Source organism: Rattus norvegicus, chromosome 10, assembly GCF_036323735.1.
Source record: "Rattus norvegicus strain BN/NHsdMcwi chromosome 10, GRCr8, whole genome shotgun sequence".
NCBI classification, from domain to species: Eukaryota; Metazoa; Chordata; class Mammalia; order Rodentia; family Muridae; genus Rattus; species Rattus norvegicus.
The window spans coordinates 88,824,619-88,840,008 of record NC_086028.1 but is presented as its reverse complement, the minus strand read 5'-3'; the positions used below and the strand labels follow the sequence as shown (position 1 = coordinate 88,840,008).

The 15,390-nt window shown below is 47.7% G+C and overlaps 1 protein-coding gene across 5 annotated transcripts in view; it reads left to right on the top strand.

Moving 5' to 3' along the window:
• Plekhm1 (pleckstrin homology and RUN domain containing M1) overlaps positions 1-15,390 on the top strand; it is a 61,872-nt gene that overhangs the window by 36,562 nt on the left and 9,920 nt on the right. For all 5 annotated transcript variants that reach the window (XM_039086121.2, XM_008768292.3, NM_001009677.2 and 2 more), the window contains 3 exons: positions 2,169-2,550; positions 9,169-9,451; positions 12,299-13,219. In XM_039086121.2, the coding sequence (XP_038942049.1) occupies positions 2,169-2,550; positions 9,169-9,451; positions 12,299-13,219 (1,586 nt within the window). The remainder of the gene's footprint in view (positions 1-2,168; positions 2,551-9,168; positions 9,452-12,298; positions 13,220-15,390) is intronic.

Sequence of the window (15,390 nt, the reverse complement as noted above, 5' to 3'; positions counted from 1 at the left end):
TGCAACCCTGAGTAATTTTCTGAGGAGCTACCAAGCTGCTTCTTATAGCAGCAGCACCATCTTATATTTCTACTATTAATATATACAAGCTAATTCCTTAGTTGGGAGAGAGAGAGGTAGAGGGAGGAGATTCAGGTTCAAGGCCAGCCTCGGCAAGTTTGGGATCCTGTCTACAAGAAATAAATTTTTAAAAAGTTAGTTTTCCCAAATCTTTGCCAACACACTCGCACTTGCGCTCTCTCTCTCTCTCTCTCTCTCTCTCTCTCTCTCTCTGACATTGTAGCCATTCTAGTGAGTAGGAAGAGTGCATCTTTATGCTGTTTCCGGTTTCCCTGGTGGTCAGTGGTGCTGACCACCTTTTCGTGAACCTTGTGTGATGTCTTGTCATTTCTACTGTCCTTCTTGCATAAAACAGGCAAGTGGCCTGCCAAGTGAGCTGTACGTCCCAGCCCTCCCTTTCTTCTCTTGCAGTGTGTGTTTGTGTGTGTGTTTGTTGTTGTTGTTGTTGTTGTTGTTGTTGTTGTTGTTGTTGTTGTTTTGAGACAGGGTTTCATTTACTGTGTAGCCCAGGGTGATCTCTGAGTTCAGTCCTCTTGCATCAGCCTCCCAAGTTTTAGAACTCAGGTATGTACCACCCCATGGATATATGTTATGAATCATAAGAGTTTGATTTTATGCAGGCATGACTGTGCATACTGATAGTCCTATCATTCAGGGCACTGAAGCAGAAGAGTCAGCCTGAGTTACTTGGCAAGTCTGCCTCACACAAACGTTTTTCATTTTGATGGAGTCCAGTATATTATTTTGATTGATTATTTATGGTTTAGATGTCACATCTGAGAATTACCTAACTCATTATTTTACCCAGCTCAAAGATCCGTTTATACCTACATTTTCTTCTAAGAGTTTTATAGTGTTAGCTCTTATTTAGGTCTTAGATGCATCTGGTTACTTACATGTGGTGTGAGATAGCAATCCAGCTTTATTCTTTTCCATGTGATTGCCTCCTTTCCATGGCACCATTTACTGAAAAGCCTGTTCCCTTACCCACTGAAGTGTCTTGGCATCTGTGAAAGCCATTTGTTTATAATGGAATGAGTCGGTGAAGCCTGTTGACCCCTTGTCTTGGAATGTAGGTAGGATTGGGGTGGTGTAGGTAAGAGCAGAACTCTGGTTCTGATGACCAGGCAAGTACTTTGCATTCTAAGATTATTTCCATTAATGGGAGCTTATTCCATCTAAGCCAGTGGGGCCACCTCATGCCATCTTTGGGCTCTAGTCAAAAGCCGTGTTGCCTTTTCAGCCAGCATTTATCCATAGCATACTTGTTTTGTAAGTGGAAGAGGAGATAACAAATAGTTTATTTTAGAAAGAGAACGTGGATTCCCAGAAGCCCAGGAGAGGGAGGAGCAGTCACCAGCCAGGGCACATTCCAGAAGGCCCAGAAGTATATATGTATACAAAGGCAGTAATGTTGACTCTCCGTGACCCCTGTAAGAAGGAAAGGGGCGGTAACCCCACAAGGACACATTAGTGAGTTACACCCTGTGCACACTCTTCCACACATTTGGGAAATCACTGAGTCTCAGCAGTGAGTTGGGGACGCGAAGCCTCTTTATGAAGTCAACCTTGAAGAGGCCTTTGTACCTCACTGCAGTCCTGGTACTCCATAACTGTCCTGTGGACAAAGTACATCCTTACCTCATCTATTCCCTACCTCAGAGAGCAGACTTTTGGGGCTTCAGCTCTGAGGGATCCACTCTGAGACACCACCTGTTCAGGAGGCTCTGCCACAGATAGGGGAGCCATTGACCAGACAACCGTGTTTGGTCAAACAAACTCCCTAGGCCCACAGTTAACCTCCTCAGAATGAAGTCCGTTTCCACTCACATCAAATTCTCATTTCTGCCAAGTGAATGTGCCACCTGAGATGGGGCCCCCTCAAGTCACCTGCCTGCCCACTGTGCCCAAGTCCCAGCCTCAGTGAGGAGTTTTGAGAGGAGGGCTCTGTGGGAGACAAGAATGCAGTGAGTGATTAGAGAGTGTTGCTTTGTTTGCTTTTAATAATCAGTGGCTTTTGGTTTTTACCACTGCCACAGTCACCGTGGGCATCGTAGCCATCAAGTTGTCACAGCGGTCTCTTTGTTTCTCTGTTTTCAATCTTTTAGGGTGTTGTCGGAATTCAGCAAAGCCCAGGTAAATTCTGCACCAAGCAGCGGACCAAGCCAAGAGTCAGACACCCCCATGTTCCAGACCCCCCTCTCCCTCCACAGCCTAGCTAACAGCACACACCTGCTCTTTGAAGGATCTGAAGAGCCCTTTCCTGCCCATACATCCTCTGGGACTTCAAGTGGCCACAAGCATCAGCCCCAGGAGAGTCCAGACATGCAGCCGCTAGGCACTGCCCAAGCTGGCCCTGCTGGGAGCACTTCAGACCAGCAGCCATCTAGTCCCGTGGCCGGAGCAGCTGACCAAGGAAGTGAGCCTTGGAAGGCCCTGGAATATGGCAGAGTTGGACCGAAGCTTGTGGTTTCCTCTCCTACGAGTCCGGTGAGTGTGAAGCTGTTCAGGGAAGTCTCGGAAATTACTCTGAGCTGAAGTTTGCACATCTGGAGCCTGAGTGGTTCTGCCAGCCTATGAGCATGCCTGTCCCTGAGTGGGCAGTATTAATAGCATGGCGATGTGAACTAATGTGTCTGGGTGTCGGAGGTGGAGATGAGTCACGGTTTACACTGATTGAGTCCCGTAAATATTTCCCCTTGTCTTCATAACCAATCCATGAAAACGTGACCCCCATCTGATACCACACTCTGCTTAGATTTTTATTGTTTTTTATGATGGGTCACACTATGTAGTCCAGGTTGGTCTTGAACTCACATTGTATCCCAGGTTGGCCTCTGACGGTGTGATCTTTCAATACTGCCTCGGTCTCCCAAGTGTTGGCGTTACAGGCAGGCGCAACACTGTTCCAATCTCAGTTCTGAACTGCCACCGTTCATGAGTTTACACTCTTGGAGAAGAGTGCCTGAGACTTGACTTTCTTTTTAATACTTAGAATCAAATTTTCATAAAATCCTGGCTATGAAATACTTATTTTTTTAACACGAACCAGTTTGTGAACATTGTGGTCAGATGTGGCAGTCACTACACCAACAGTGGCTGTTGGGTACCCATATGTCAGGTCCCCAGATGGTCATGGTCATGCATACCTAGAATCTCAGTGCTCTGCGGTAAAAGCAGAAAGATGGTGAATTGAAGGCTCCAGAGTGAGATGCTGTTTCAAAAACAGAGAGAAAAATGTGGCCAATCTAGATTAAGATAGCACAGTTAAGTTGACTTACTGGGGTATAATTCACCCACCATATAGGAGTGTAAGTCAGTGCTTTTTAGTTTGCTTGGGTTATATAGCTATCACTACAATCTAATCTTAGAACATTTCAATCCCCCATGTAAAGAAACATTGTTAGCAGTCATTCAACTCAACCTCAGATAATCACTGTTTGGTCTCAATAGATTTGTCCTGGAAAAGTCATAGAAACGGGACTAAATAACATGTTTGGGGGTTGGCTTCAGTTATTTGTGCACATACATGTATATGTGGAGGCCAGAGGTACGCTGCTTCATCCATATCTGTACATGGGTGTTGGGGGTCCTAAGTTAGGTCCTCACCTTTGTTGGAAGCATTTTACTGACTGAGCCATCCCCTGTGCCCCTAAGCATGGTATTTTATAACTTGAGTGTGGTGGCTCATGCCTGTTATCCTAGCACATAGGAGGCAGAGGCAGGAAGAAGGACAGCAAAAGGTTCACCCATGTTACGACATGTATTAGTTCTTCATCCCGGTTACTGCTGAGGAATAAATAGCCCATGGTATTTTTCATTGTGTGACTAAGTCATGTGTTGATGGACATTTGAACTGTTAACACTTATTGGTTATTACAAATAATGTCATAAATATAGTGTACAAGATTTCATACGGGCATATGTTTTTAATTCTCTTAGACACATAAAATTCTATTAGAATTTTTGGATCATATAGTAACTCTATATTTAACATTTTGTGGAGCTGCCAAATTGTTTTCCAAAGCAGCTGCCCTAGTTTAAGTCTCCACTGATGTATTTTCCAGCATCCTTACCAACAGTTGTAATTACCTAGTTTCAAAGGAGTCTATTATTATAGCCGTCCTGGTGGATGAGAAGTGCTAGTTCGTAGTGGTTTTATTCTATGTGCTTCTGGTGATTAAGGAATGCCTTTTCATTTGCTTGAATAAGGCCATTTTATCTTTTGTGAGACACCATCACATTTTATTTTGTTTTAATTTTTATTTTATGTGTATGGATGTTTTGTATACAGATGTGTATGTGTACCACAAGTGTCAGAAGAGGACACTGGATCCCCTGGAACCAGAGTTACATACAAATGGTGTGAGCTGCCGTTGTGGGTGCTGGGAATCAAACCAGGGTCCTCTGAAAAGCAGCCAGTGCTCTTAACCACTGAGCCATCTCTCTAACCTATTCTTGAGTTGAATTCCGGTGATTTCTTTTTCTTCCTGAATTTTTAAGATAGAGTCTCTTGTAGACTATGCCAGCCTCAGACTGGCCATGTACCGAGCCTAGAATGACTTTACATTTCTGGTTCTCTTGCTTTTACTCCCTATAATTGATGTGTAGCAGTCAGCTTGTCGTTCATTGATTGATTAATTGATTGATTGATTGAGTGAGTGAGTGAGTGATAAGGAATGTGCAGATGTATGTGTGGCCACTTGAGTGTGCTACAGCACACAGATGGAGGTCAGAGGACATCTTCTGGGGACCAGTTATGTATGTCCTTCCACCATGTGATTTCTGGGTATCAATCTCAGATCACAAGGCTTGTCACTTACCCACTGATCTGCCTCCCTGGATCCAATTTATATTTTTCCATGTGAACATGTGGTTGATCTAGCTCAGTACACAGAATATGACTATGATGAATACCATGTCTGTATAACAACTGGGTCAGATTCTCTGTTTTTACCACTCTGAAGATGGTTCCAGATCGACTTCTGGAAGATGCTTTTTATAAGCCCTTGGAGAGTCTCTAGGCAGTGGTGAAGCTGTCCTGAGGCTTAGGGGGCCCACAGCTTCTGCCTCAAACTGCAGAGAGAAGGATGCTTTTTAAGAGGTGGCTGCCTACGTCCCACCTCGGCTCCCAAGTGTGGCCTCGACCATGCTGACCAAATTCACCCTTACCCCCAATAGAGCTTCTGCTTTTTGGTCTCAGACACAGTACTTTGTCAGGGTCCTGGAACTGATGGGTCAGGGTAGCTAACTTGTCAACAGAATTCTTCCTCCATCCACAGTTTTAACCTTGAGCTTCCTATCTGCTCCCTACATGGGGCAAGTTCCTACATCATCCGGCGTTTACAGTGGCTGTCCCCTGTGTCCTTCCTGACAGGCGCCTGTGCTCAGTACTGAGTGCTGTCACAGCCTCCAACCCACAGGTCTAAAGAGCACCGTCCGAGACCGTCCGGCTTTCTGTTCTACCTTATGTTTAGCATTCATCACCCCTCCTTAGCTGTCTTTGATACTGATGGGGAAGTCTAGTCACCATCAGCTTTTTAAGTCCTGAGAACCATTCAGTCTTTCTTTTTTCAAAAGTTTTCTTTGTAAAGCATTAACTGTGAGCCAAGCACCTGTGATAGGTGCTAGGGATACAGCAATGAAACAGGACAGACAAGAGCCCTGGCCTTTGGGACAGTCACCAGATTAGAGAAGTAACAGTGCACATTATAATTACACTAGCACTGAGTACTATAGAGGAAGGGCACAGGGAGTGGGAGTTCCTGAGGTGACTAAGCCTGGCCTAGACACTGTCCCAACACTCTCTGCTTGTAGCATGGGGTCCCCTCCTGCAGTTGCACATGCAGGCATAATGAGAACAGTGAACAGAAAGTCTGGTCCTTTGGAAAAATGGTCCAGAGACCATTATGTTCTTTAGCCATAGCCTCCTGACACCTAATGACGCAGGCAGAGGTCTGTTGACTTAGATCCCTAATGGCAGGTCTGCTCTGGTGTAGATCCCAGGTCAGCAGTGAGTTCCTCACAGTTTGAAGGAACCAAGCCACCAAATGTGGAAGAGTGCAGCAAGAGGCAAGAGAAAAGGAAAACAGAGGGTGATCATGGCATAGCCAAAATCTATTAGCTCAAGTATTCTTTCCCTACCTCCTCCACGAGGCAGATACATCCTCGGTGCTGTCTTAACACACACACTCTGCCTCTCACTGTTTGAGAGGAACAGAGCCTTCTGTACAGAGTCACCCCTCAGTGGCTGCTTTGGGGTCAAAGGACCCTGAATACTTCTTTAGTAGTCGTTTTCTTTTGAGTGGAGAGAGAAGCAAGTCTCCCTCTCCTGTGGATCCACAGTTGCCTCCACCCCTTCAGAACCTTCCATCCACCTTTGTTGTTTTACATTGAAGACACTTGATAGGGTCGGTCCTTGGGCTGGCAGGATGGCTCAAGGAGTCCGAGTACATGACATCCAAGTCTAGCAACCTGAATCAATCGCTGGAACCCAAATAAGGGTGGACAGAAGGAACTGACTCCAGAGTTGCTCACATACTTGTCCCTGAACACTCACACAGACTAGTAATGATGAAAACTGTCTCTTGTCTTCTGTGTCTCAGTGCCATGCATGTTTGCTTGACATTATCAAGGAAAATGGTAATTCACAACAGCCTTCTAGGATAGGGTGAGCAGAGATTATCACCAAATAGGGTAGTATGTTGTCTGGGCAGTGAGGGGAACTGAGCCGGGGGCCTGTAAGGCTCTCAGGTGGTGGCTGGTGGGATCCTGAGGAACAATGTCCTCTCCTACTAGGGCTTATACAGGGCAGGATCACTAGGTATGTGTGAGATCACCAGGATGGCCAAGTGACTCCTGGGCGCTATTTCTCATACCCATTTTCCTCAGGGAATCATCTGGGTCTTGGCCACTGAGACAGGCTTTGTTCAGACCAGTTTCACATGGTCCCTAATAGCCACCCTGCCCGCAAGCACAGCATCCTGTCCCTGGTAGAGGGAAGCACCTGACAACTCTGAAAGTCCCATGAAGAGCCCTGGGAGCCCAACTCTGGAAAGCTCCTCTGTGCCTGAGTCAAAACCAATCTCTCTTGGCTTCAGGAGTCTCGTCATATCTGAATTTTCAAACTGTCTAAACCAGCCCCTCTGACACAGCCGAAGCCTGAACCCTCCTCCCTGTCTGTATCAGCAGGGAGGCCAGTCTTGATTTAGGGGTTGGAAATAGCAATGTCAGAGCTAGAGTGGTAGCGCTTACCAGAGCAGTGGGGTGGGTGGGTCCTGCCTGTGTGACTCATTTCCTTTGAATAGACAGCCACTTAGTGCAGCCAGCCAGCTTCCTTGTCTCTGCCCTTCCATGTCTAGGCATAGATGGGCAGAGAGGGCTTATAACAGTGAAAAATAGGAACTAAACAATATTCTCATAGGCCTTCTGACTCCTGATCTCCCCAACTTCCCCTCAGTGAGCAGCTTCAGGCTCACATAGACCTATGAGGGTGGGGGAGCAGGATCTAGGGGCTTCAAAGACATGCAAAATATGGGGAACAGAATTAGAAGCAATAATTTAGGACTAAGCCCACACACCACACCTCCCTCACACCAGATCTCCAAGTCTAAAGAGCCTGAAGTGCTGGGACACCTGAATTTCCACCTGCAAGAGAATCAGGCTGCAGCCCTTCCTTACACCTTACACAGAAGCTGACTCAAAACAGCTCACAGAGATGTAAGAACTAATAAAACTCTTAGTAAAAACGTAGGAGCAAATCTTTGTGGCATTGGCTTCAGCAGTGGCTTCTGAGGCAAAAACAACAGGAACACAGGCACAGGAAAAGCTGGCTAAATTAAGCTTCAGAATAAAACATCTCAGGGCTCCAGAAGGCACCATTAAGAAGGAAAAGAGAAGAAGCTGGGCATGGTGGCTCGTGCCTGTGGCTTCTGCAGTCCCAGCACTTGAGAGGCAGAGGCAGGAGGTTCTTACAAAGCTGTCCGGGGCTTTGTAATGAGCTCTAGACCAACCATGGCTATAGACACTGTCTTAAAAGGAAAAGGAGGGAGAGAGATAAATAAAAAATAAAAGACAACACACAGAGTTAGAGAAATTATTGGTCAGTCAGGTAGCCTGGTGAGGGGCTGGTACCCAGAATCTGCTTGGAATCTTTATTGGTTTCCTAAAGTGGTTATAACAAAGTAGCATAAATCAGATGGCTTAAATGGGCGGCTGTGCATTCCTTACTGGTCCTGGGAACTGAGCCGAGAGCCAGATTCCTTCTTCAGACTGTGAAGAGTAATGGCTCCCATCTTCCTCTCGGTGCTTAGTATTCCTGGCACTGGCTTGTAGGTCCATTGCTCCAGTCCTTCCCTCCACCCTTCCATGTTTCTCCCCCACTTGACACTCTCCTCTGTGTGTGTGTCATCTCCTCTTGTTTTGAGCCAGGGTCTGGCCTGGAACTTACTGTGTAGACCAGGCTGCTGTACCGTAGAACTCACAGAGATCTTCCTGTCTCTGCCTCAAATTCTGGGATTAAAGGCATACGCCACTATGTCTGTCTCCTCTACTTATAAAAATATCAGTCCAATTGAATAAAGGGCTCACCCTGCTCCAGTACAAGGACATCTGAACTAGTTACTAGGGTTTACTAGTTAGTCAACCCTAACAACAAAACTATAAGCCCAATCAAAAATAAAAATCTAAAGAAAAGATCAAGATCTAATATGAAAAGATGTTCTCGTGCCTTTAGACATTAAGGAAAGGCAAATCCAAACCACAGTGAGACGGCACTTCACAGATCAGCATGGCAGGAAGACATAAGGACAGAGATTGGAGAGGTTAGAAGGAAACTGCGACGAGATGCTCAGCATGTAAATGAAGGTGTTCCACACAGTCCTGATAACTGATTTGGCCTCCAGAAGCCCCATACAGATGCAAAAGGAAAAGGAAAACTGACTAAAGTTGTCCTCTGACCTCCATGTGCATGCCCTCCCTCCCCCAGCAACATCAACCTTGTACATTGCTGATGTGAATGTAAAATGGGTAAAGTGGGCTGATTTTATATGTGAGTTGTAACAAAATATTTAACTCTTAAAAGATCACCTCATTACTTTTTTCTTGTAGAAAGGCAAGAGCTGGATTTCTGAAGATGACTTCTGCCGACCTCCCAAGGAGCATGCTCTGAAGAACACTTCAGATCTTTGCATATCTCCTCTGCAAGGGACTCCAGAGTTGAGGACTGCTCTCCACGGGCCGTTTTCTCAAGGACCAAGAAAGAGCTGCTCCCTGGGGGCCTTAGACAAAGCGTGTGTGTCCTCGCTGGACTACAGAAATGCCCAGACAGCTCCATCTCCAGCGGTGACACAAGACCATAAAAACTTCTGTGTGGTGCATCGAAGGCAGATGGGTAGGTGACGCTATAGAGTCCCATCTCCAGGGACAGTGTCTTTCAAAAGATAGCTCTAGGTCCTCTTTGGCATTGCAAATAGGTGGTGTGTCCTTCCAGAGTAAGTCCTGGCCCAGAGTGTAGAGTTAAGGAACACTGACACTTAGGCATGCAGGACAGCACTTCAGGAAAACTGACTGCTGTGCTTGCTTACGTAGTCTCACTAAAGCAGTGTCAGAGCTGCCTGAAGATACCCCACTCAGCGGGCCATCCAGGTAGCCTGCCTGTGCCTCAGCAAACCTGATTACAGAATATAAGAGTACATTTTTTCTGGTCTTTTGAGGTAGAATAGCCCTGTCTTGCCTAGTCCTTACTATGTAGCTGACATTGGCCTCAAATTCACAGCCATCTTCGTTTGTTCACCTCCAAAGTGCCAGGTTCAGATGTGTGCTACTGCTCCTAGCTTATGTCATTGAAATGGAAGTATTCTCAGTAAAATCATGCTGGGAGACATAGGATGGCAGAGCCCAGCGGGTTCTAAAGCCTTGTGATATCAGCTGCTCAGTAAGGGGAAGCAAATGGGTCTCGAGTTTATAGAACACAAGAGTGAGCTTAAGACCAGCTGGGTTAACTTAGCATAATCTTCAAAAAAATCAAAGGACAGATGGGGATATAGTTCAGTGATCAAACACTGACTGAACGTGTGATGCCCTAAGTTCAGTACCATGAACAAAACTGAACCAAGACATTTGGGACTGCACAACTCATAGGAAGCCTACTCTTGAGTGCCAGCTGTTCTCATGGCTCATGCTAAAAACAAGGCCTTACCTTGGATGATTCAGGAAATAGACCTAACAGGGTTATCAGACCTGCTATCTGTTTCGGCCCTGCTTGTGCTGCTTATGGTGTGGTTTGACTTCCACACCCTGAAAATTCCAGAAAGCATTAAATAACCCTAGCTTAATTGTATTAGCTCAAAATGCGTTGGTTGGTTGGTTGGTTGGTTGGTTGGTTGGTTGGTTGGTTGGTTGGTTTTTTTCAAGACAGGGTCCCACTATGTAGTCCTGGCTGTCCTGGAACTCATAATATAGACCATTTGGCTTCAAACTCAACTGAAATACCTGCCTTTGTTTCCCAGGGGTTGGGATTAAAGGCCTGCAATACCATGCCCAGCTAGTGTTGTGTTTTGTTTTGTTTTTATACAAGGTCTCACACTATAGCATAGGTTGGCCTGAATCTCTACTGTTCAACCTAAATTAGCCTCAAATTTACCACAATCCTCCTGCCTTAGCCTCTTGAGTGCTGGGATTAAATGCACAAGTCACCACACCTACAGATTTCCCTGACATTGGTCTCTGTCTAATCTGATGCTAGGGACTTGGCAGAGAACTGTGCCAAAGCCTATTGGTTTCTCTTGGTTTGTCTCATGACTGGATGATAGTCTCTACCACAGCAAGAGAGCCAGTGCTTCATGCATAGGCTACTAGGCTCTCTGTCACTCTTGTGAAGACTGGAAAAGAGAGAATAGTGTGTCTTTTAGACTCCGGTTGGGGTAGTTCCCGGGAACTAGAGAACAGTGAGCAGTGTGTGGCACATAGGTACTTACTCACCTGCCTGGCCTCCCCCTCACACAGTAGATGTTTCTGTGAATGTGCCAGGTACATCCAAGACGTGCCCAGCACAGTCCCGAGTGCTGAGAACAGTGTCCTACCTTCCTGAGACTCCACTCCTGCTCCTCAGCTGTCACAGCATAGGAAACTTAGCCAGTAGGTGTTTGTAATGAGATGGTGATACTGGGGGATGATCCACAGTGGTCAGGGGAGAGAAGTCATCATAGTGAGAGGAGTCCATCCTCACCCAGGAGGCGACATTCATGGAGGGAAAGCTGGAGAACGAGGTGATCTGCATTCCAAGCAGGGAGAAGAATGTTAACAGGGCTCTTCTGGGAACGTGCTTGACGTGTCCGGGGAACGACAGTGATAACCAGAGTTGAAGGGAGTGGTTAGTGGTAGTATGAAGGGGTGAGGTGTGTGGGGTCGGGCCCATGGGCCACAGGAAGTGCTTGGGTTTTTATTATTGATTTGCATGTAGACACATTCATATAAATCCCTGAAAGCAGGTGAGAATAGCTAGGAGGAGGGTGGCCATAGAGCTGAGGCACAAGTTCTAAGTCTCAGGTGCTCCAGGCTTGAGAGGTCAGGGAGATGACGGCTAGAGATGAGGGCTTTAGGGGGGCCTTTTTGGATTTACCACAAGGTAGGCCTTAGTGGCCCTCAAAGGAGTAGTTTCAATGGCCCAGTGGGACCAGATTCAAGAAGGAACAGGGAGGGTTGGGGATTTAGCTCAGTGGTAGAGCGCTTGCCTAGGAAGCGCAAGGCCCTGGCTTCGGTCCCCAGCTCCGGGGGAAAAAAAAAAAAAAGAAGGAACAGGGAATCCAAGGCATAGCTGTGGATATTTCATCCACGTACAGTAGCAGTAAGTGATGGGAATTAAGAGGAAAGGTTTGTGAGCATGGGAGGAATGACAGCAGCCAATAGGAATGGCCCAGTAGAGAACGGAGGAAGGGGCAGCGGGAGAGGAGAGTTGGGCACACATTGGCAGGGTGGGGGGCTGTGCATCAAGGAGGCCTGTGAAGGAGTCTGAGCCTTCCATCTTTTCAGTGAAATGTTGGAGGTGAGGTCACCCGCTGAAGGGAGGACAGGTGATGATGTACAGAAACCTACTTGTAGATGCAGGGTCCCATTTGAAAGCACGTGGGGACAGCACGTGGGGATGGCAGGCAGTCTCCCACAGAACACCGGGCACCAGTTGTGGCTTTGAACTAAAAAGGGACAGGCCCAGTCTAAAGTGCCTTTTTTCTTCCACTAGGGCTCTCTAACCCATTCCGGGGCCTCATGAAGCTGGGCACAGTAGCCCGGCGAGGAGCCATGGGCATCTGGAAGGAATTCTTTTGTGAGCTGTCCCCACTGGAGCTCCGCCTCTACCTGAGTGACGAGGAGCGCACCTGTGTGGAGAGCTGCTCCCTGCTACGGTGTGAGGCCGTGGGACCAGCACACAGCGATGGACGTTTTGAGTTGGTCTTCTCCGGCAAGAAGCTGGCTCTCCGTGCCTCCTCCCAGGACGAGGCTGAGGACTGGCTTGACCGTGTGCGGGAGGCTCTGCAGAAGGTGCGCCCTCAGCAGGAGGAGGAGTGGGTGAATATCCAGTACCCAGACCAGGCTGAGGATTCCCCAGAGGCGCCACCAGACAACCTTCCCCCCTATTCAGCCCTGCTCCCAGAACATGCAGGTGCACAGGGAATACAGCCAAACTGGACATCTGCCCAGGTTCCAGAGCCAGATGCTATCAAAGAGTCTCTTTTGTACCTGTATGCAGACCGGACCTGGATTCCCTATATCTTTTCCCTGTCCTTGGAGTCTCTGAAATGTTTCCGTGTGAGAAACAATGAGAAGATGCTAAGTGATAGCCATGGAGTGGAGACCATCCGGGACATCCTGCCAGACACCAGCCTTGGGGGCCCAGCCTTCTTCAAAATCATCACGGCCAAGGCTGTCCTCAAACTGCAGGCCAAGAACACTGAGGAGGCCGCCCACTGGAGAGACCTAGTCAGGAAAGTGCTGGCGTCTTACTTAGAGTCAGTTCAGGAGGCTGTGACACTTGCTGGGAGTCTGGATGAAAACTGTCAGGAGGTCCTGAAGTTTGCCACCAGGGAGAATGGCTTCCTGCTACAGTACCTTGTGGCCATCCCGACCGAGAAGGGCCTCGACTCCCAGGGCTGCTTCTGTGCAGGTGCTGACTGACTTGCCACCGACCCCAGCTGCCTGTGTTCGTCCTGTGGAGTACAGCACATTGGCACCTACACTGCAGCTCTGTCCTCCACAGTGCTATCTGCACAGCCCCTGCCTGCCTTTCTTGACACCTCCTAATGCTGGGTGGGACCTGTGGGCGCAGTCCTGCTTCCTGGCCTTCCTGCTTTAGTGCTACACTGCATACACTTTTGTTGCAAGGGCGTAGGATCTTTCCAAAGCATGTGTGCTTGCATGCTTTTGTAAGATACGCTGTTCAGTGCTGTCCAGTAGGGCTTCTGTAATAGTGAAAGAGCTTGGGTCTGTGCTTTCCAGCTGGAGTTACAGGTTACATGTGGCCACTGTGTGCTTAAAGGGTGGCTGTAGAACTAAGATGAAATCTCATTTACTTAAGTATAACGGCTACATCTCACTTTGAGCCACTGTATTGGACAACATATTGCCCCACAGTTTAAGGGACATCGACCCACATGTCTCATGTAGCCTAGGCTGGCTTCGAACTCTTTGTCCTCCTGCCTTCGCCTTCTAGGTACTGGGATTATAGTATCCACCAACACTTTTTTTTTTTTTTTTTTTTTTTAAGATAGTGTCACTGTTAGTCAAAGCTGGTGTTGAATTCTTGCTGCCTCAGCCCCCTAAGTATTGGGTTTACAGGCGTCTGTCACCACACCTGGTTGGCTTTCCTGTGCCTTCCTCTATGCATTCTGTGGGAAGGATTCGGCTGTGCCGGTATCATCGGGATCTGATCCTGTGCAGGCACAAAGCCAGATGCTTTGTTTGGATGATCTCATTTTTCTGCTCAATACATCCTTGTAGAGTTAGGGGCCATTATTTCCTCATTTTATATTAGAGGTGAGGAAAGCAGAGCCCAAAGCTAGTGTCTCGTCTCAAGCTGTTAGTATGTTCAAGAGTCAGAGCTGATGATTGTGTCCTAGAACCTATGTATTGGCACACCAGAGGGCCTCCCAGTCCCGTGCTGTTCCACCGTCCGCCTTCCTTTGGTGCTCTTCCCATCTGTGCTGGGACCTGCCGTCTGAGAGAGATGGCGGCTGCCATGCTGCAAAGGAATGGAGCTGAAAGCTGAGCTTCCTCATGGGGTGGGGTCCATAAGACAGAGAGGAAAACCTGCTTCAAGTGACTGCAAGGAAGTGGCCTGTGGCAAGCCCTGGAGGGTTTGCTGAGCAGAGCTTCCTGCAGAAAACCCCTGCAGACCTCTGCCTGCACTCACACTCCAGACTCTGCCTGCGGGTGTGAGTACTGTAAGGAGAGCTCGTCCCTGTGACTGTCACCTGCCAGCCTGCTGTTGGACACGAGCATACCCAAGGAGTTCAGGCTTTCTACACTGCTGCACTGTCCAGTGGGCAGGAGGATGCCAACCAGTAATACTTGTGTTGGAACTCACAGTTTAAAGAGCACTTGCATTATTTATGCTTTGTAATGACCTCACCAAATAGCTGGCAGTAGCTAAGTTATACAGTGAGACAGTCTTAGGAGAGTTGGGTGAAGTTGACCTGGGTAGGCAGCTCAGCAGCAAGAAAGCCAACTCTTTGGCCTGAGACCAAAGGGACCCTTTACCACCACACTAACTTTTTGCCCTGGGTACTCCTGATCCTTGCCTCTGTGCTCTCTGGTGTGCTTACTGACCACGTGGCTAACCCTGTCACTGCCTACTGCCCACTGCCCACTGCCCTGAGATTTGCTGCCGTAGACTCAAATGGAGACCATGTTATATCCAGGTCATGCTGTCCTGCTGGCTTGCTTCCTCTCCACAGCTGCCTCACTGCTAGTCAAGGTCCTAGCTTTGTGGCATTTGTTTCTGAGCCCCACTGGAGAAATAGGGATACAGGTTGGCAGTGAGGAGCAGGCAGGGGAACTTGTGAACAGATGGCAGTGGAGGAGAATGATGACTTTGTGACCAAACCCAACTTTGAGTGCCACCTGTCACTTAGTCTTGCTGTGTGACCTGGCAAATGTCTTCCTCTGATCTGAGTGTGCTTTGAGACAGGCTCTTACTGTGTAACCCTAAGCTGACTCCAGACTCAGGCTCCTCCTACCTTAGCTTCCAAGGGCTCCTAGAACCAGCAATAATCACTTAACAGTGTACTGTCATAATTAACCATTTTTCCAGGTGTGATGGTGCACAAAGTGCAATCC